The sequence below is a fragment of the Raphanus sativus genome, unplaced genomic scaffold, assembly GCF_000801105.2.
Source record: "Raphanus sativus cultivar WK10039 unplaced genomic scaffold, ASM80110v3 Scaffold1840, whole genome shotgun sequence".
NCBI classification, from domain to species: Eukaryota; Viridiplantae; Streptophyta; class Magnoliopsida; order Brassicales; family Brassicaceae; genus Raphanus; species Raphanus sativus.
The window spans coordinates 1-18,975 of NW_026617149.1; the positions used below are offsets into that span (position 1 = coordinate 1).

At 36.4% G+C, this 18,975-nt stretch overlaps 5 protein-coding genes and 1 pseudogene across 5 annotated transcripts; 3 read left to right on the forward strand and 3 right to left on the reverse strand.

The window, feature by feature from the left end:
• Window positions 1-254: 254 nt before the first annotated feature.
• Window positions 255-927, forward strand: LOC130504861 (probable serine/threonine-protein kinase PBL8). The gene is made up of 2 exons (XM_056999467.1): window positions 255-387; window positions 484-927. Exons 1-2 carry the CDS (start codon window positions 273-275, stop codon window positions 753-755), a joined length of 387 nt encoding a protein of 128 aa, XP_056855447.1. The 5' UTR covers window positions 255-272; the 3' UTR covers window positions 756-927.
• A 130-nt stretch (window positions 928-1,057) lies between these two features.
• On the forward strand, window positions 1,058-4,861 carry LOC130504860 (putative nucleobase-ascorbate transporter 10). Its single transcript, XM_056999466.1, has 15 exons — window positions 1,058-1,215; window positions 1,326-1,568; window positions 1,664-1,761; window positions 2,192-2,368; window positions 2,497-2,597; window positions 2,683-2,758; window positions 2,839-2,898; window positions 3,024-3,226; window positions 3,322-3,418; window positions 3,547-3,633; window positions 3,732-3,790; window positions 3,905-3,996; window positions 4,107-4,184; window positions 4,296-4,450; window positions 4,536-4,861. Exons 2-15 carry the CDS (start codon window positions 1,349-1,351, stop codon window positions 4,752-4,754), a joined length of 1,722 nt encoding a protein of 573 aa, XP_056855446.1. The 5' UTR covers window positions 1,058-1,215; window positions 1,326-1,348; the 3' UTR covers window positions 4,755-4,861.
• A 515-nt stretch (window positions 4,862-5,376) lies between these two features.
• Window positions 5,377-8,113, forward strand: LOC108828176 (cyclin-A2-1). The gene is made up of 10 exons (XM_056999469.1): window positions 5,377-5,572; window positions 5,830-6,114; window positions 6,254-6,362; window positions 6,507-6,628; window positions 6,725-6,817; window positions 6,886-7,019; window positions 7,119-7,271; window positions 7,353-7,536; window positions 7,626-7,760; window positions 7,844-8,113. Exons 2-10 carry the CDS (start codon window positions 5,842-5,844, stop codon window positions 7,901-7,903), a joined length of 1,263 nt encoding a protein of 420 aa, XP_056855449.1. The 5' UTR covers window positions 5,377-5,572; window positions 5,830-5,841; the 3' UTR covers window positions 7,904-8,113.
• A 166-nt stretch (window positions 8,114-8,279) lies between these two features.
• On the reverse strand, window positions 8,280-12,166 carry LOC130504862 (UPF0481 protein At3g47200-like; annotated as a pseudogene).
• A 743-nt stretch (window positions 12,167-12,909) lies between these two features.
• Window positions 12,910-14,722, reverse strand: LOC108828173 (UPF0481 protein At3g47200-like). The gene has a single exon (XM_018601767.2). The coding sequence runs from the start codon at window positions 14,566-14,568 to the stop codon at window positions 13,303-13,305; it is 1,266 nt and encodes a 421-aa protein (XP_018457269.1). The 5' UTR covers window positions 14,569-14,722; the 3' UTR covers window positions 12,910-13,302.
• Window positions 14,723-16,259: 1,537 nt separating this feature from the next.
• LOC108826729 (UPF0481 protein At3g47200-like) lies at window positions 16,260-17,927 on the reverse strand. Its single transcript, XM_056999468.1, has one exon. The coding sequence runs from the start codon at window positions 17,726-17,728 to the stop codon at window positions 16,472-16,474; it is 1,257 nt and encodes a 418-aa protein (XP_056855448.1). The 5' UTR covers window positions 17,729-17,927; the 3' UTR covers window positions 16,260-16,471.
• Between the last annotated feature and the right edge of the window lie 1,048 nt (window positions 17,928-18,975).

Below are 18,975 nucleotides of genomic sequence, written 5' to 3' on the forward strand. Positions count from 1 at the left end.
TATTTGTATGTCTAGGGTATATGAGTTTTTTTACCTATTAAATAAAACAGTTTGGTCATTTTTTACCTAAAATCTATTTTTATGACAAAAAAATTAAAATAATCTATTTATTAGAATTGCATATTTTATTACTGAGTTCCAGCCGTTTCAGGTGGAAGCCTTCTCTCATAACTTCTACTGTCAATTACAAGAGTTTACACAAACACAAATTGTGTACACCTTTTCTTCTTGAAAACTTGCTTCCTTCCTTTATAAATGACATCTTTGAGGGTATGCAGGAGTTCAACGCAAGAGTTTCCTATTACGGACTCAAAAACCTACCTTATATTGAAGAAGGGACACACGTCCCCTCGTTAGATTACGCACCTCCCGAATACATATTATCAGGCAACAAATTTCCCCTTGCTCCTCCCCCAAAGTTTTCAAATAACCACTGAATTTTAAAGACACTGATGTTACGAGTTTGCAATTACTAAAATACAGGGAAGTTGGACATGTCGGGCGATGTGTACAGCTTTGGTGCTATACTGCTCCAGATGTTAACTGGTTTAAAAATGCGGCACATAATTCTAAAAATACGAAATGACAGTGAAAGCATTGCTGAGATGATCGATCCAGATCTAGAGAATAGCTATCCTCTTCAAGAGGGGATGCGTATGTGCGAGATTATTAAACAATGCCTTGAGGAAGACCCGAAGAATCGACCATCCATGCAACAGGTGCTGGATAGTTTGAATGGGATAGCTCGGACTTGAGTAAGAGTTGTAAAGGCTAAAAAAATATTTCCACTAGCTATAAGACAATTATAATATAGTCGAAATACGCATATGCATATATACATTTGTATTAAACAAGTGCGAATGGAGTTAGTATATGTCAATAAGTAACTTTATTTGTTTTCAAATCAGATGAAAGGGTGTTTCAAAATCTCCGGATCTGTTAATACGGTCAATTAAATCTCAATGGATTTGTATTTCGAATTCCATGTACCAAAACGGACGTTATCGAGCCTTTTATTATTACATTAATTGATAAAAATGTAAATCATAAATTTTTAATTTTTTCGTTTATAAGTTGTGGAAACGTTAAAGAGTTTTAACCCAAACCTTTTTGACTTCTCATTCACTCTATAGTCTATACCTTCTCGGCTTATCGATCTCGTTCAAACAAAGAAAGCTTCGTTGATCTCCCTCTCACGTGGACTCCTTTTTAAAAGTAAGTTTATGTAATTGATCGTAAACATGATATATTAATGTAGATACAATATGTACACTAAACGATACAAAATGATCGATACACTTTATTTTGGTCTACCTTGAATATAGAAGACAAAAATTCAACCACGTCCATGGCAAATGGAGGGGGCAACGGCGGTGGTGGAAACAATAACAACAATGGAGGTGCCAACGGCGGTGGGGGAAACAATAACAACAATGGAGGTGCCAACGGCGGTGGGGGAAACAATAACAACAGAGGAGGGGGCAATAGGACGGTGGAGTTACAGCCCCACCCGGTGAAAGAACAACTCCCTGGAATTCAGTATTGTGTCAACAGTCCTCCTCCTTGGTGTATGTTTTAACAAAAAATTAAATCGTTTTGCTAATTTAGTTTGCTTATGTTTAAACAACTTATGTGTGTAACTAATATTGTTCTGGTGTTACAGTTGAAGCGTTAGTGTTGGGTTTTCAGCATTATTTGTTGAGTCTTGGCATCACGGTTCTTATTCCAAGCCTTTTAGTTCCACACATGGGAGGTGGTGATGTAAGTTTTGATCTAACTTCATTTTATGACTGTGTTTTACCTATAATTTTCAAATAAATTTATTGTTTCTTAAGGTATAAAGGTTAGAAAGTTTAAAGACTTATATACATATTTTCATAATTATTAACAAATCTCAACGTCTACATAATGTAGGCTTCTAGATTTTGATTTTACAATCATGTTAAACAAAACAAATTATTCATTTCTGGACATTTTTTTTAGAAAGAATTTTTGGAGCTATTTGAGTGGTAGTTAACAAATATACCTCAAGATCGTTTATATACCGATCAAACTAATATTTTTGTTTTAATGAAATCTTAAAGAATCATAAAAAGGATTATTTAACATTAAAAATGTTTCAAATTATTCAATTTTCGGTGTATATTTTTTAACTATTCAGAAATTTATGTCTTGAATTATGATTTCTCAGGCAGAGAAGGCTAGAGTTATACAAACAATGCTATTTGTATCTGGACTAACAACATTGCTCCAGTCTTTCTTTGGAACTCGATTGCCTGTGATAGCGGCTCCTTCTTATGCCTATATCATACCTATCACTTCCATCATTTCCTCAACCCGCTTCACTTACTACACTGATCCTTTTGAAGTAAGTCTTAACATTAGTTTCATCATTTATTCTTACGAAACCGGTAATCCTTTTGAAGTAAGCCTTTTAGTTTATTCTTACAAACTAAATTTCACTGATAAAAACGGTTGGACCACATAATTTAATAGAGGTTTGTGGGAACAATGAGAAGCATACAAGGGGCTCTGATTATCGCCGGCTGTTTCCAAGTTCTTGTATGTTTCTTAGGCCTATGGAGAAATGTCGTAAGGTAAAATAACTAATATTACTTCACTTAATCTGAAGTGGGACTCATAAACTAAACAGAACTATATTTTTGGTTGTGTGTTTATTAGATTTCTAAGCCCACTCTCAATTGCTCCTTTGGCAACGTTTGCTGGACTAGGACTCTACCAAATCGGCTTCCCTTTGGTATGTTTTCCATACTCTCATTTTTGTTGGTTATTGAAAACTTTATATTATTGATGTTTATCATGTATTTTTTTTTCTAGTTGGCGAGATGCGTTGAAGTGGGACTTCCCGGGTTGATTTTACTTGTTTTAGTCACCCAGGTAAAGGTCTAAACAATTGCTTCTTTTATTACACGTGATTATATAAAAAAAACTATAAATAATTTGGTATACAAGTTCACGTACAAAACTTAATGAACGTCCATGTTTTTCTTTGTGTAATGTAGTACTTACCGCGCTTTCTGAAGATGAAGAAAGGGGTGTTTTGGGATGGATCAAGATGTGACCGTTATGGGATGATGATATGCATTCCATTGGTTTGGTTGTTAGCTCTATTACTCACATCGAGTGGTGTATACAACCATAAATCTCAAACTACTCAAATCAGTTGCCGTACAGACCGTAATGGTCTTATCACCAACACTCCTTGGTCAGTTCTTCTACTTGAATGTTTTATATTTGGCGATTTCACTATTTAGTTACAACTTTATTGTTTCTATATTCTCTCTATGTGAATTACAATAGGATATACTTACCATATCCTTTCCAATGGGGAAGCCCAACCTTCTACTTCACTGATTCTTTTGCGATGATGGCTGCCTCTTTCGTCACTCTATTTGAGGTTACTCTTTCGTTTTGTATATGAAATTGATCATTTGAAATTTTAGTACTAAATACTGAAATCATGGACACATAAAGTTTAATTTACTATTACAATTAAGAGTGCAAGTTTGTTACATATTATTGCAGTCGACCGGTTTGTTCTACGCATCTGCAAGATATGGAAGTGCGACACCGATCCCACCATCAGTTATCAGCCGTGGTACTGGCTGGCTGGTTAGTCTAAGAGGAACTTACTTAGTTGCATTGTCTTTAACCGTTTGTTAATTATGTTTTATTAACATCTTTTAAATATATGATTGCATATCGTGTAGGGAGTTGGAGTATTACTCAATGGCATGCTTGGAGGCGTCTCAGGGATCACAACCTCATCGTAACGAACCTCATTTCTAAATTAACTTTTTATTTATTTCTTGAGCATTTATTATTTTTTAAAGTATTAATTATGGTAAACGCTAATTATTATATGGTTAACGTTAATGTTCAGAGAAAATATTGGAATTTTGGCCATGACTAAAATTGGGAGTCGAAGAGTGATACAAATTTCGGCTGCCTTCATGATTTTCTTCTCCATTTTCGGTATATATATATATATATACTTTCTGTTATAAACTATATCTTCTTATGTATAAATGAATTTGCTGGATATTTTCCAGTTTACTTTCTTATTTCTATTTATCAAAATGCAGGAAAATTTGGAGCTTTTTTCGCGTCCATACCATTACCAATCATGGCGTCCGTTTACTGCATGGTCTTGTGTTTTGTGTGTAAGTCTCTTCATCACATCACACTTTTACTATCAAATTAAAATTACATTTTCATATAATAATATGCTTTGTTTTTTCACTAAAAATCAAATCAAATTCAATGCAATGTAGCTTCTGCGGGCATTAGCTTTCTACAGTTTTGCAACCTCAACAGCTTCAACACCAAATTCATTTTGGGATTTTCATTTTTCATGGCTATTTCAATCCCTCAATACTTCAGAGAATACTATAATGGAGGCTGGCGGTCTGATCATCACTCGAACTGGGTCAGTACATTCCCTTATATACTTTGTGAAAAGAATTAAAACATACTTATCAAATTGTGCTTTTCTTGGATTATATACGAAACAGTTGGAAGATGTGATAAGAGTGATATTCATGTCACATACAACGGTTGCGGGAATGATAGCAATAGTGCTTGATTGCACATTGTCTCGTGAGAGCGATGAAGCCAGGAAAGATTGTGGGCTAAAATGGTGGGAGAAGTTTCGACTATACAATCTTGATGTCCGAAACGATGAGTTTTATGGTCTACCTTGCTGCCTCAACAAATTCTTCCCTTCTCACTGAAACTATCACAAAATATATTTCTTTGTAGTATTTTGCCTTTAGAATATTTTATTTATTCTCATGTCCTAGAATTTTATAGAGTTTGTTATATTTTTCTATTTTATTTAGCTGGTTACATATTTATCTTCAATTTTTATATGCTATATAATAGTTTGTGCTATAATTAATTACAAAAAAAAATTCCAAACATATATAGTAAAGTTAAACTCAATTTATAAATTGAATTCTATTAAACTCTACAATTTCAGTTCAAATAAAATAAACGTGTTATTTCTGTAAAAACAAAAAGAAAATAAAACAAATATTTGTACTTTCACTGATTTTATAAAAATAATAATTTCGCGCGTAATAAACTAATTACCAATGATTATCTAAACACACACACTTTTGTAAATTGGAGGACATAGATTGGGCTTTGAACAAAACAAAACATAGATAACAGGTTTCGTTGGAGAGTATAAAATTGTCGGGTTCGTTAAGGGTTCCAGTGGGCTTTTAGGGTTTTAGAGCGGTAAGGAAACAGACGCGGAAGAATAGGCGCGTAACGGCTTATTATTTTATTAATTTGAAATTAGAAAAAGGAAATTTACTGAAACGGACCGGACGTCAAAGTGTCAGATGTCACTCTGACACTCTCAAATAATCTGACAACTGTTCAAATCGTTAGTTTTCTTTTATTTATTTTTCTTATTTCTGATATAGAAAATTCGAACAAGATCATAGAATCCCGCTCCTCCTCCTCCTCCTCCTCCTCCTCCTCCTATTTCAACAAGCCTTCTCCACTGGAGATTCGCAGTTTCCATATTCATGATCTGAAGGTATCATCACTTCTCCATATTATCTGAAATTTGTTGATCTGTTAGATTGTTCTGTTTCATGATTGATCTATGTTTTCAGACAGTGTTCGCTCTCTTGTTTTCTCTTTTCTTCTTGTTATTTGCGCGGGATGGTTAAGACAATAATGATCAATAGTTTTTTGGTTACATATGATTTGTGTCCAAGGATGAGAAACATTTGTGATAATCTAATATCTCAATTTAACCTTTTTTTTTTAAATTATGTTTACGTTCTGCAGGCTAATAAAATCATGCGTAGAGGTTCTTCAATGCAGTCTAAGGCTAACAAAGAAACAATCTCTACTGCGAAAACTGGACAAGAGAATGTGAGAGTCACTAGATCACGAGCCAAGGCGGCATTAGGAGCGTCGATATCTCCATCGAAACCCACTTTTAAACAGGCGCCAATGCATAAAAAGCGAATGGCATCAGATGATATAAAAGATTGTTGTCAACACAAGAGACGTTCGGTGCTCAAGGATGTTACTAACTCTTTGGCCTGTTTGGATGGGAACAATGTTAAGGTAACGATTCCTTAGAAGTACCTTCTTTATTGATATAGTGATGTGATGATGATGCGTATAACGTGATAATCATCCAAGAATCTAGAGGCGTGTTGGTGTTTTGAATTGCGTTCTTGATTCTTAATATATAACGTGACAGGCTAGCAAGAGAGACCAAGATGTGGATGCCGAAAAATCTAAACTAGCAGAAGATTTGTCAAAGATTAGGATGGTTGAATCTGCTACAAACTCTAAAGATGGAGATCAAAGTATGATGACTAAACTAAATAATTCACAAATGCTGAAAAATAATAAGTAACCATATATCATATTTCAAAACATATCAGAGAATCAATGTTAAATGAAGCATATACCTAACTGTATGTTTCTCAAATTTACTCGGGATTTTGCAGAAGAAGACGGATATGATTTCGGAGGCTATCTTAAGCCTGTAGATATTGATTCCAATGACCAAGATCCCAAGTTTTGTAGCTTATATGCTGCAAATATGTATGACAGTTTTCATGTTGCAGAGGTTTGAACTAAAACGATATCTTATTCTATTATTTCCACCAGATGATAACATACTGAGATTCTAAGCTATAGCTCTGTTTTATTGTTGTTGGTACAGCTTGATCAAAGACCTTCAACTAGCTATATGGTGCAAGTACAGCGAGATATCGGTCCAGGCATGCGTGGGATTCTCATTGATTGGCTTGTGGAGGTACACTACTACTTCAAAACCATTTGTTAAAGAGTAAGAGCCACTGTTAGTAATGCTATTTCTTGTAGGTTTCTGAAGAGTACAAGCTGGCTTCAGATACTCTATACCTTGCAGTGAATCTAGTTGATCGGTTCCTGTCCAACAATTACATTGAAAAACGGAGGCTACAGCTTCTTGGTGTCACTTGCATGCTAATAGCCTCGTGAGTTTCCCCATTTCTAACATTCGCTTTTGCAAATGAGTGTAGAAATGTCAGCACAAGTAAATTAACTAAGACATTATTCTTGTTGAGTCTCTGAAGGAAGTATGAAGAGATATGTGCACCAAGGTTGGAAGAGTTCTGCTTCATTACAGACAATACATACACAAGACTCGAAGTGGTGGCCATGGAGACTCGAGTTTTAAACTTTCTGCACTTTCGTTTATCAGTTCCAACCACCAAAACGTTTCTCAGGTAATACAATGAACGCTATATTTACTTTCAATCTAAACAGTATGTATTATTATAAAGTCATTTTCATCTTCTGCGTTTCAGGCGGTTCATTCAAGCAGCTCAAGCGTCTGATCAGGCTCACCACATTGAGATGAAGTCCTTAGCAAACTATCTTGCAGAACTGACTCTTGTGGAGTATAGTTTTCTAAGGTTCTTGCCGTCTCTAATTGCTGCCTCAGCTGTTTTCTTAGCAAGATGGACGCTCGACCAATCTAAGCATCCTTGGGTGAGCTCACATTACTTAACTGTAAAATGCTTTTTACTTATTCTTTAGTGGGAAGATAAGTTAGTTTATGTGAATGTTATTGCTTACAGAACTCAACTCTACAGCACTATACTAGATATGAGACACCTGCTCTTAAGAACACAGTGCTTGCAATGGAGGATTTGCAGCTCAACACCAGTGGAACCACCCTTGTTGCTGTAAGGAACAAGTATAACCAAGAAAAGGTATGTCCTGGTTGCCCATATCTCCTAAGTGTTTAAGAGATTAGCAAAAACTGACAATGAGTTTTGTCTCATTCTGTTTACAGTTTAAAAGAGTGGCAACACTAACATCTCCTGAACGTGTTACAACACTCTTCTCAAGATGAAACCAGACTTTGAGTTATCCTGATGTGACCAAAAGACATAGCTAAAGGCAAAACCAAGTCAGCGCATCTCACTGGCTTCAACACTTGCATCAGGTGACATTACTTTTGGTCTCTTCTTCAGTAGTGGAATGGTTTATGTAAGTTGTGCTTCTAGGCAATGCCATCTCATGTGAAAATTGTAAAACTAAACATGGTTTTGACACATTGAGATAGTCTCCTTGCCTTTAAAAATATATATTTTTAAAAAAAAATTGTATTTCTAGTCCCCTTAACAAAGCAAATAGTTCAAGATATTGCAAGATTCAGTACAAAGTCTAAAAGTCATGTCAGGATCTGAATGATGTATGTTCTGATGCTACAATTCTACATACATATGAACATGTAAAAGTTGTAAAACCAGACATAATTTGATACATTGAAACAATTGTTTTATTTCCAGTACCCTTAATAAAGAAAGTAGCTCAGCTCAAGCCATGGCAAGACTCAGTACAAAGTCATGTCAGGACTTGACTGCTGTCTGTTCTGATAATACAAATATTTATTACATTCCATAACACTGAGTTTGGGAACCAAAATGATATCCCAGAAGATGTAAGTACCTGTGGTAACACTCACAGGGCCAAGATAGAGCATATAGCTTGTATGAAAGTGAGAATGAGGAGAAGCACAGCAGCCAAAACAGAAGCAACTGACCAAGGATTTTGGAAATAGTCACGTCTCAGAACCCGCCTTCCACCTGTTCCGTGGTGTGTTGCAGTAAGCGTGTAGGTTCTCAGAGAGGCTCTGAAAGTGAAGTTCTTCACCATAGACAACCTCTTGGCACATGCTATTGAACAACTTTGAAACATCTTCTGCGATTCCAAGATCGTTCACAAAGATCCCACTGCGGATTAGTATGTCTGCACCTACAGGGGATCCAATGAAAAAACTGAGCAGTCTGATGTACTCCATGAAGATCTTATCTGAGCAATGGCATTGTTCGAACACAATGATGTTTCTGTAGATGGGTTCTGTAAAATCATTGATGCTGATAGTAGGAATCTCCAGCACTCCATCAGCAAATTTAAGATCAAGTAAACAACTACTGGTCTCTGCTGGCTTTAACTTAACACCAGCATTGAGAAGCTCGGTTGCTTCCGGTGCATTGAAGACCTTAAATGTTGTGGTTTCTTCCACTTCCATTGGAACCTCTGGCAGATAAAGAGACCTCAAAACATCAACGAGATGATCTGGCTCTGGTTTTAAATTTGCATCATCAATGTTTCTCAAGAAACACCTGAAGAAGTGATGAATTTTCTGTATGACTGAATCTGTTCCTTGTTGGTAGTCAGAAGACAAGATATCAAACAAGCTCTTCACCACAAAAAAGGGTAACTGGTTTTCTATCAAAACCATGTCACGATACACGTCGTAAACCATCCATGGCTTCCCATATATGCGATCGTTCTCGCTTACGAGCCGACGATTACGAAATCTCAGAAAAAATTCAACCAAGAAGCTCCCATCCACAACTAACATTTTCACAAACTCGTCGCTGTTAAGTTCCACATCTTCTGCGTAACAGCTCCTAGCCTTCGCTTCCCACGTCCTTGCAACTCCAACAAGTTGCTCTAAACTAAAGCTTGTTCTAGTGAGAAAGCTCTGCAAGTACCTGTATTTGTGCTCTTCCATGGCTTGGAGCTCTTCTTTACCGTGATGAAACGGACCAATAGACATAACCCGAGGTGAATATGCATCAGGGTTGAGCCTTCGGAGCTTATTGGGTACCTTGTAGATACAACACTTGTTTGAAAGCGGAGACAGAGATTCCAGCTTTGCTTTGATGGAATCTGCAAGGGAACCTGCATCTTCACTCCTCCTATCCATACCTTTCATGTACTCTGAGAAGAAGCGTTTAGAGACGGTATTAAAGAAACAGAAAAACAGAGCGAGAAAGAGAGAGGAATACTCTGAGAAGAAGAGATACAGATTCAGAAGTCATCGTTCGTTTGAAAGGAAGGAACGGAGAAAGACATCAGTAGGCCCTGCCAAAGAGAGAGAGAGAGAGAGAGTGGGTAAAGCGGCAATACACTAATCTAGGATTATTTTATATTAAATAATAATAATAAGATTGGTTTAATATTATTAGATATGCAATGGTTCCATGATTATTGTGAAGCTACAGCTTCTTGGTGTCATTAACACTAGAATCCCATTAGGGTCTCTTAATGATTTTTTTTTAGTATTAAATAGTATTAGTTAAGAACTTAGTTAAGAAACACCAACATTTTTATGCTCCAATACTAGTTTCTTAAAAAAAATAATTAAACATTGTTTTCTTGTAAACAAGCTTACCAAAGTCGGAAGGTGCTTGATACATTTGTTGTCCAACGGTATCCTTGATGATCAAACTCAGCTTTGAAGACATCTTCCATGTCATCGACATCAAATGATTGTGGAAGAAGATCAGCTACATCAAATGAAACCATCAGCTCCTTGGTGCTGGCTGATCCAGTAGTCATGGTACCAAGTGGAGGTCGTCACTTAACAGCTGCAGGGACGAAGAGAGGTGAGGTGAGTTGGGGTTTAGCGTCGAACTAATTTCCATAATCCCTAAACCCTAAAGAAAATGAAACCAAAGTTGCATACTTGGAACATCCAGGAACAGACCCAAGACAAGAATGCAGCAGATTGGTAATTTCAAAAGGAACAAGAAGTAACCTGGAGCTGATTGTTGGAGAGATGAAGAACAAACAACCCTTGTATCCTCTCCCAAACGCTTCAGGAAGCAACCTCAGAGCTTCATCTTCGTTTGAGGTTTCAGATGTTTTCTCTTGCCATCAATCACTTCATCTTCGTTTTTATTATCACAAGACATTCCTTGCAAAACAGAGCGAGTGTCCACATATCATTATACTAGAGAAGATTGGTTAGTCCGAAGAAGGTTGTTGATAATTTTGCATCGAAACATGCCCTTCTTCCTGTAAACAATCATAATCATTAATAGAATCAATGTAGGCTAGCAATCTGGGAACTCGAAAGTTTTAATCTTTTTTTTTTTTGTGCTTAGGTTAACAGAGTATGAAAACAGAGAAGAACCTAAGTCGATGCGAAATAGATGGAGAAAAGAGATTGTGTTGATCGGACGGACATACTTGTGTGTGGCCGAGAAAGGAAGATAACATTTTTTCGACTTAGCGATGGCCATTGGTGTCTTCTCGGCTGAGCGCTTTGGTTAGAACCAAATCCAGCAACACTCCTTGGTCAGTAATGAAATAACGCAGCCATGAATCGTGTGCCGACAGAGGAAGAATCTGTAAGAAAGATACAATCCCTGAAAATAAATCGAGGATTGGAGAAGAGAAGAGAAGAGAATGAGATCAAGTGCTTGTTTCAGGGATTTGATATATATAGAGAGAGAGAGAGGAGATGTTTCCTTCTCCTATCAACAACACGTGTCCAATAAGAAACTTTCTTCCTCCTCTTAATTTAATATATCTATTTTCTTTTTTCTTTAATTACTAACTACTCTAAAAGACCCCTTAAGAAACAGCGATAATGAGAGTATTATCCTCCTGAGTTCCCACACTTCTAACATTCACTTTTGCAATATGAGTATTAAAAATGTCAGCACAAGTGAATTAACTAAGACACTCTTCTTGTTGAGTCTCTGAAGAAAGTATGAAAGAGATTTGTGCACCAAGGTTGGAGGAGTTTTGCTTCATTCCAGACAATACATACACAAGACTCCAAGTAGTGGCCCTGGAGACTCAGGTTTAAACTTCCTGCGCTTTCGGTTATCAGTTCCCACCACCAAAACGTTTCTCAGATCAAACACTAATACGTTATATTTACTTCAATCTAAACAATATGTAATATTAAGTCAATTTCTTCTTCTTCTTCTTCTTCTTCTTCTTCTTCTTCTGCTGCGTTTCAGTATGTTCATTCAAGCAGCTCGAGCGTCTGATCAGGCTCACCACATTGAGATGAAGTCCTTAGCAAACTATCTTGCAGAGTTGACTCTTGTTGAATATAGTTTTCTTAGGTTCTTGCCGTCCTTAATTGCTGCCTCGGCTGTTTTTTTAAGCAAGATGGACACTAGACCAATCTAAGCATCCTTGGGTGAGCTCACATGTACTTTACTCTTCAGAGGGAAGATAGTTTTGCTTATGTGAAATGTTATTGCTTAAAGAACTCAACTCTACAGCACTATACTAGATATGAGACGCCTTCTCTTAAGAACACAGTACTTGCAATGGAGGATTTGCAGCTCTAACACCAGTGGAAGCACCCTTGTCGCTGTAAGGAACAAGTATAACCAAGAAAAGGTATGTTCTGGTTGCCCATATCTCCTGTTAGTGTTTAATAAAGTAGCAAAAACTGACAATGAGTTTGGTTTCATTCTGTTTACAGTTTAAAAGAGTGGCAACACTAACATCTCCGGGAAGTGTTACAATACTCTTTCAAGATGAAACCTGGCGTTGAGTTCTCCTGATGTGCCAAAAGAGGCATAACCAAGTCAGCACATCTCACTGGCTTCAACACTTGCATCAGGTGAAATCACTTTTGGTCTCTTCTTCAGTAGTGGAATGGTTTATATAAGTTGTGCTGCTAGGCAAATGCCATCTCATGTGAAAATTGTAAAACTAAACATGATTTTGACACATTGAGATAGTCTCCTTGCCTTAAATATATATATATATTTTTTAAATGTATTTCTAGTCCCCTTAACAAAGCAAATAGTTCAAGATATTGCAAGATTCAGTACAAAGTCTGAAAGTCATGTCAGGATCTGAATGATGTATGTTCTGATGCTACAATTCTACATACATATATGAACATGCAAAAATTGTAAAATAAGACATAATTTTGATACATTGAGATAGGGGACTGGTGTAGTCGTGACTACGTATAACACAAGTAATCTATTGATTCTTAGAATACCTAGATTAGTTGTATTCTTGAGATAGTTGAGAGTCGAGGTACTATCCGATAACAAGGGGGGTTGAGTTTATAAAAAACTCAGAATATATTATTTATCAATGTCGTGACCTTACAACACCTAGGCATCGACTATATATATGAAAGCAAAACACCAATGCTGATTAGAAAAAGGAATTATAACTCTTCCTTATCCATAAATAAAAAGGAAACATAAAGCTTTAAGTAAAACTGAGTAGATAAGGAAACAAAGAAAACCAAAGCCGATATGGAAAAGAATGTAGGCTGCATCAGGGACTTAACAAAGAAAGTAGTTCAGCTCAAGCCATGGCAAGACTCAGTACAAAGTCTTGTCAGGACATGACTGCTGTCTGTTGTGATAATACAAATATTTATTATATTCCATAAGAATATTATTTATTTATTGAGTTAGGGAACCAAAATGATATCCCAGAAGATGTAAGTACCTGTGGTAACACTCACAGGGCCAAGATAGAGCATATAGCTTGAATGAAAGTGAGGATGAGGAGAAGCACAGCAGCCAAAACAGAAGCAACTGACCAAGGATTTTGGAAATAGTCACGTCTCAGAACCGCCTTCCACCTGTTCCATGGTGTGTTGCAGTAAGCGTGTAGGTTCTTAGAGAGGCTCTGAAAGTGAAATTTTGCACCAAAGTTAACCTCTTGGCACATGCTACTAAACAACTTTGAAACATCTTCTGAGTTTCCAAGATGGTTCACAAAGATCCCACTGCGGATGAGTATGTCTGCACCTGCAGGGGATCCAATGAAACAACTGAGCAGTCTGGTGTACTCGATGAAGATCTTATCTGAGCAATGGCATTGTTCAAACACAATGATGTTTCTGTAGATGGTTTCCGTTCTGTCAGAGACGGCGATGGTAGGAATCTCCAGCACTCCATCAGCAAATTTAAGATCAAGAAAACAACTACTGGTCTCTACTGGCTTGAACGTAACACCGGCATTGAGAAGCTCAGTTGCTTCCGGTGCATTGGAGATCTTCAATGTTGTGGTTTCTTCCACTTCCATTGGAACCTCTGGCAGATAAAAAGACCTCAAAACATCGACGAAATGATCTGGCTCTGGTTTTAAGTTTGCATCAAACATTCTCAAGTAACGACTGAAGCAGAAATGAATAATCTGTCTGACTGAATCTGTTCCTTGTTGGTAGTCAGAAGACAAGAGATCAAACAAACTCTTCACCACAAAAAAGGGTAACTGGTTTTCTATCAAAACAATGTCATGAAACACGTCGGTGATCATCCATGGCTTCCCATATATGCGATCGTTCTCGCCTCTGAGCCCATGATAACCATATCTCAAAATAAATTCAACCAAGAAGCTCCCATCCACAACTAACATTTTAACAAACTCGTCGCTGTTAAGTTCCACATCTTCTGCGTAACAACTCCGAGCATTCTCTTCCCACGTCCTTGCAACTCCAACAAGTTGCTCTAAACTAAAGCTTGTTCTAGTGAGAAAGCTATGCAAGTACCTGTATTTATACTCTTCCATGGCTTGGAGCTCTTCTTTACCGTGATGAAACGGACCAATAGACATAAACCGAGGTGAATATGCATCAGGGTTGAGCCTTCGGAGCTTATTGGGCACCTTGTAGATACAACACTTGCTTGAAAGAGAAGGCAGAGATTCCAGCTTTGCTTTGATGGAATCTGCAAGGGAACCTGCACCTGCACCTTCACTCCTCCTATCCATACCTTCCATGTACTCAGTTCAGTGCCACAGAAGCGTTTAGAGACGTTTTAAAGAAACAAGAAAAAAATAGAGAACATCTAGAGAGAAAAAGAGAGGAAGTTGAGGAATACTCTGAGAAGAAGATATACAAAGGCAACGTTCCTTTGAAAGGAAGAAACGGAGAAAGACGTCGGGCCCTGCCAAAAAGAGAGAGTGGGGTAAAGCGGCAGTAAGGCTTAAATTTTGAAAATAAAATTCATATAAGCCTTTGAATTATGGGGTAACTAGGTGGTTGTCCGTGAATTTGTGGGTACAAATTTTGATATAATATGATATTTTGTGTTTCTATCTACGATAATATATTTTAATATTTTAAAGCTGGAAGTGAATTTTTGGTAGCTAATTTTATACATATTTTATTTATTAATACTTTTTAAAATTTTAAATAAGATATATGTAGTATTTAGTTTATTTTTTTACATCTTTTACAAATCAATATTTCATTAAATTGTTTTATAACATTATTGTTACAACACATATATATATATAATTTAATTGGTTTGTATATCAAATTTTCGTCTATAAAAATTATTAAAATCATAAACTAATGTGACAAATAGATTCACACTTGCAACTAAAGTATAAACGCACAAAAATTATTTTTTTGATGACCCTGGTATCCGAATGCCTCGAGAGGAATCCGACTAGCATCTAAAGACCGTCTCGGAAATCTGGGCATTGTCCGCCAGAGAACCCGCCTAAGGCATCCAGGAAGGCTGGTGATCACTTCATATTAAGCCACCAGTGGTCACGCGCAGATCTGCGTGTTGGGCCCAAAAGTCCCTCAAGATAATCATCACAAATCTGCAAAATAATATATATGTAAATTCTGTTGATTTAATAAAAGTTAAGAATATAAAAATTTTCATTAATTCAAGAATATATTTTTATTCATAATATTCTTTGGATTTTTTATGATTGATGTAATTTTTCTGGTTACTTTCTTTTAAATAAAATCAAAACAATTCTTTTTTTGTTTTTGAGATTTTGAAAAAGTTTATGAAAATAATGAACTTGTAAGAAAATAATATTTTGTGATTGATTCTGATTTGATAACATTTAAAACCTCTTAGAAAGGAAACCACACAATTATAAATAATACATAAAATATTTACAAATTTTAAATTTTATGAATTATTTCTCAGAAGTTTTAGAATCTTTATAAATAGTTTCATAATCCTAATAAATGGTTTTATAACTCAAGAAAATAATTTGTTATCAATGATCAATAGTTTAAAATCTTAACTTTGAATAATTTTATAAAAATTTTGTAAATATTTTGTAAACTCGTATAAATAATTTTATAAAGATTTTTAAAACTTCTGTGATATTTAAAACCTATTAACTATCATAAACATTTTGTAAACTCCTATAAAAAAAACTTCAGTGATGATTTAAAACCTTAAAATGATTATCAAATATTTATATAGTTATATACTATTATATATTTGGTATAAAATCATCACTATAAATGAATTTTTTTTAAAAAGTATATATATTAATCATCACATATGATTTTAAAGTATTTTAAATAATTAATAAACTCGTTATATGATGCATCAATAATTATTATGTATGTTCTGATGCTACAATTCTACATACATATGAACATGTAAAAATTGTAAAAACCAGACATAATTTGATACATTGAGATAGTCCGCTTACCTTGAAACAATAGTTTTATTTCCAGTACCCTTAACAAAGAAAGTAGTTCAGCTCAAGCCACGGCAAGACTCAGTACAAAGTCATGTCAGGACTTGACTGCTGTCTGTTCTGATAATACAAATATTTATTACATTCCATAAGAAAATTATTTATTGAGTTTTGGGCTCCAAAATGATATCCCAGAAGATGTAAGTATCTGTGGTAACACTCACAGGGCCAAGATAGAGCATATAGCTTGTATGCAAGTGAGGATGAGGAGAAACACAGCAGCAATAACAGAAGCAACTGACCAAGGATTTTGGAAATAGTCACGTCTCAGAACCGCCTTCCACCTGTTCCTTCGTATGGTGCAGTAAGCGTGTAGGTCCTCAGAGAGGCTCTGAAAGTGAGATCTTGTACTAGTGACCACCTCTTGGCACAAGCTACTGAACAACTTTGGAACATCTTTTGCGTTTCCAAGATAGTTAACAAAGATCTCACTGCGGATGAGTATGTCAGCATCTGCAGGGGATCTAATGAAGCAACTGAGCAGTGTGATGTAGTCCAGGAAGATCTTATCTGAGCAATGGCATTGTTCGAACACAATGATGTTTCTGTAGAGGGGTTCCGTGTAATCACCGACGGTGATGGTAGGAATCTCCAGCAATCCATTAGCAAATTTAATATCAAGAAAACAACTACTGGTGGTCTCTGCTGGCTTGAATTTAACACCAGCATTGAGAAGCTCAGTTGCTTCCGGTGCATTGAAGACCTTAAATGTTGTGATTTCTTCCAGTTTCATTGGAACCTCTGGCAGAATAAAAGACCTCAAAACATCAACGAAATGATCTGGCTCTGGTTTAAATTTTGCAACATCAATGTGGTCCAAATAACGACTGAAGAAGTGATGAGTAATCTGTATTGCTGGATCTGTTCCTCGTTGGTACAAGAGACCAACCAAACTCTTCACCACAAAGTAGGGTAACTGGTTTTCTATCAAAACCATGTCACGAAACACGTCGTTGATCATCCATGGCTTCCCATATATGCGGTCGTTCTCGCCTCTGAGTCGAGGATCCCAAGATATCAGCATAAGTTCAACCAAGAAGCTCCCATCCACAACTAACATTTTCACAAACTCGTCGCTGTTGAGTTCCACATCTTCTGCGTAACAACTCCTAGCATTCTCTTCCCACGTCCTTGCAACTTTAACAAGATGCTCTAAACTAAAGCATGCTCTAGGGAGAAAGCTCTTTAAGTACCTGTACTTATGCTCTTCCATAGCTTGAAGCTCTTCTTTACCGTGATGAAACGGACCAATAGACACGACCCGAGGTGAATATGCATCAGGGTTGAGCCTTCGGAGCTTATTGGGCACCTTGTAGATACAACACTTGCTTGAAAGAGAAGGCAGAGATTCCAGCTTTGCTTTGATGGAATCAGCAAGGGAACCTGCATCTTCACTCCTCCTATCCATATCTTCCATGTACTCAGTTCAGTGCCACAGAAGCGTTTTCGAGACCTATATAAACGTATCAAAGAAACAGAAAGACAGAGCACATCTAGAGAGAAAAGAGAGAGGAAGCTGAGGAATACTCTGAGAAGATATTGTTTGAGTGGCATAAATTTAACATTCATTCAAAAACAAAAAAGAGAAGATATAGAGACTGTGGTAGAGGTTAGCTAAGCACAGAAGTAGACTTTTCAGAAGACAACGTTCTTTGGACTTTGCGCGCATGTTGATGTTCGTTTGAAAGGAAGAAACGGAGAAAGACGTCAATAATTCAAAGGCCTAGGTTTTTGAAAAGAAAATTCATATAACAAGGCCCAAATCGTTAGAAAAGGACCCAGATTTTATAGAAGAAAATTAGAGTAAGCCCGTATCTTTTAGTTATCATCCCGTATGTTTTATTTTAAATGATTAAGATGCTCTGAGGCTCAAACGTCCATATATCCGGTTGGACTCGTGGTGGCAGTACCTGCCCCGAGGGGAAGCCAAAGAAGCATTGGCTTCTGACCCTCCAATATTATGTACAAATATCGATCCTGCTTTCACTAAAATATCTTTAGTGTAGTGGTTTAATCCACCAGTTCTTAAAATTAGTTTAATATAGACATGTAATTATTATTTACATTGATGAACTACTTAATTTTCAATGGTTCTATGTTAATTGTGAACTGTGAAGCTATCGTGTTTTTACAGTCTTATAGCAAAACATGTGTGTTTTGACATGGTTGCTTCAAGAGTTGAAGATGTCATTTTCAAGAGGAGCGCTTCTTCTTGGTTTCGTTTGCAACGGTAAGGTTCCTGTGAATCTTCATTATTTTTTTCTCTATCAGAGATTTTCGGCTACTCTAAAGGAGTTGGAGCCTTGGCTCTTAGTCAACATGTCCACTGGTGTCGATTGGTAAATCAAGTTCTTCTCCTCGTCTATCCTGTTTGGATTCAATTTCTGAGCTTTGTAATTTATATTTTCAATATATAACACTCTAAAACTTCAATTATCATAATAGACAATTTATGGGTTGGGGCTAGCGATCTAGACACTTCTTTTTGTGCTACTCTGCTAAACTCCACTAACCTAGTTACCTAGTTATAACAAGACTAAATAGCACGGGATGAGAATTTTATACACACCATGGTTGTTGAGAATATGCCTAAGTGTCAAGAAGCCTCTAACCCAAGCAGAAGGTTTCAAGTGACCGTTAGCAAGTAAGAAGCACGAGGAGCTC

Excerpts from the sequence above, each read along its gene's own strand:
- LOC130504860 (XM_056999466.1), top strand. The coding sequence starts at position 1,349 with ATGGCAAATGGAGGGGGCAACGGCGGTGGTGGAAACAATAACAACAAT. Across the intron at positions 1,569-1,663 it reads CAACAGTCCTCCTCCTTGGT|TTGAAGCGTTAGTGTTGGGT; the intron begins GTATGTTTTAAC and ends CTGGTGTTACAG. Across the intron at positions 3,791-3,904 it reads TCAGGGATCACAACCTCATC|AGAAAATATTGGAATTTTGG; the intron begins GTAACGAACCTC and ends GTTAATGTTCAG.
- LOC130504861 (XM_056999467.1), top strand. The coding sequence starts at position 273 with ATGCAGGAGTTCAACGCAAGAGTTTCCTATTACGGACTCAAAAACCTA. Across the intron at positions 388-483 it reads TCCCGAATACATATTATCAG|GGAAGTTGGACATGTCGGGC; the intron begins GCAACAAATTTC and ends ACTAAAATACAG.
- LOC108828176 (XM_056999469.1), top strand. The coding sequence starts at position 5,842 with ATGCGTAGAGGTTCTTCAATGCAGTCTAAGGCTAACAAAGAAACAATC. Across the intron at positions 6,115-6,253 it reads TGGATGGGAACAATGTTAAG|GCTAGCAAGAGAGACCAAGA; the intron begins GTAACGATTCCT and ends ATAACGTGACAG. Across the intron at positions 6,629-6,724 it reads ACAGTTTTCATGTTGCAGAG|CTTGATCAAAGACCTTCAAC; the intron begins GTTTGAACTAAA and ends TTGTTGGTACAG.
- LOC108826729 (XM_056999468.1), bottom strand. The coding sequence starts at position 17,728 with ATGGAAGATATGGATAGGAGGAGTGAAGATGCAGGTTCCCTTGCTGAT.
- LOC108828173 (XM_018601767.2), bottom strand. The coding sequence starts at position 14,568 with ATGGAAGGTATGGATAGGAGGAGTGAAGGTGCAGGTGCAGGTTCCCTT.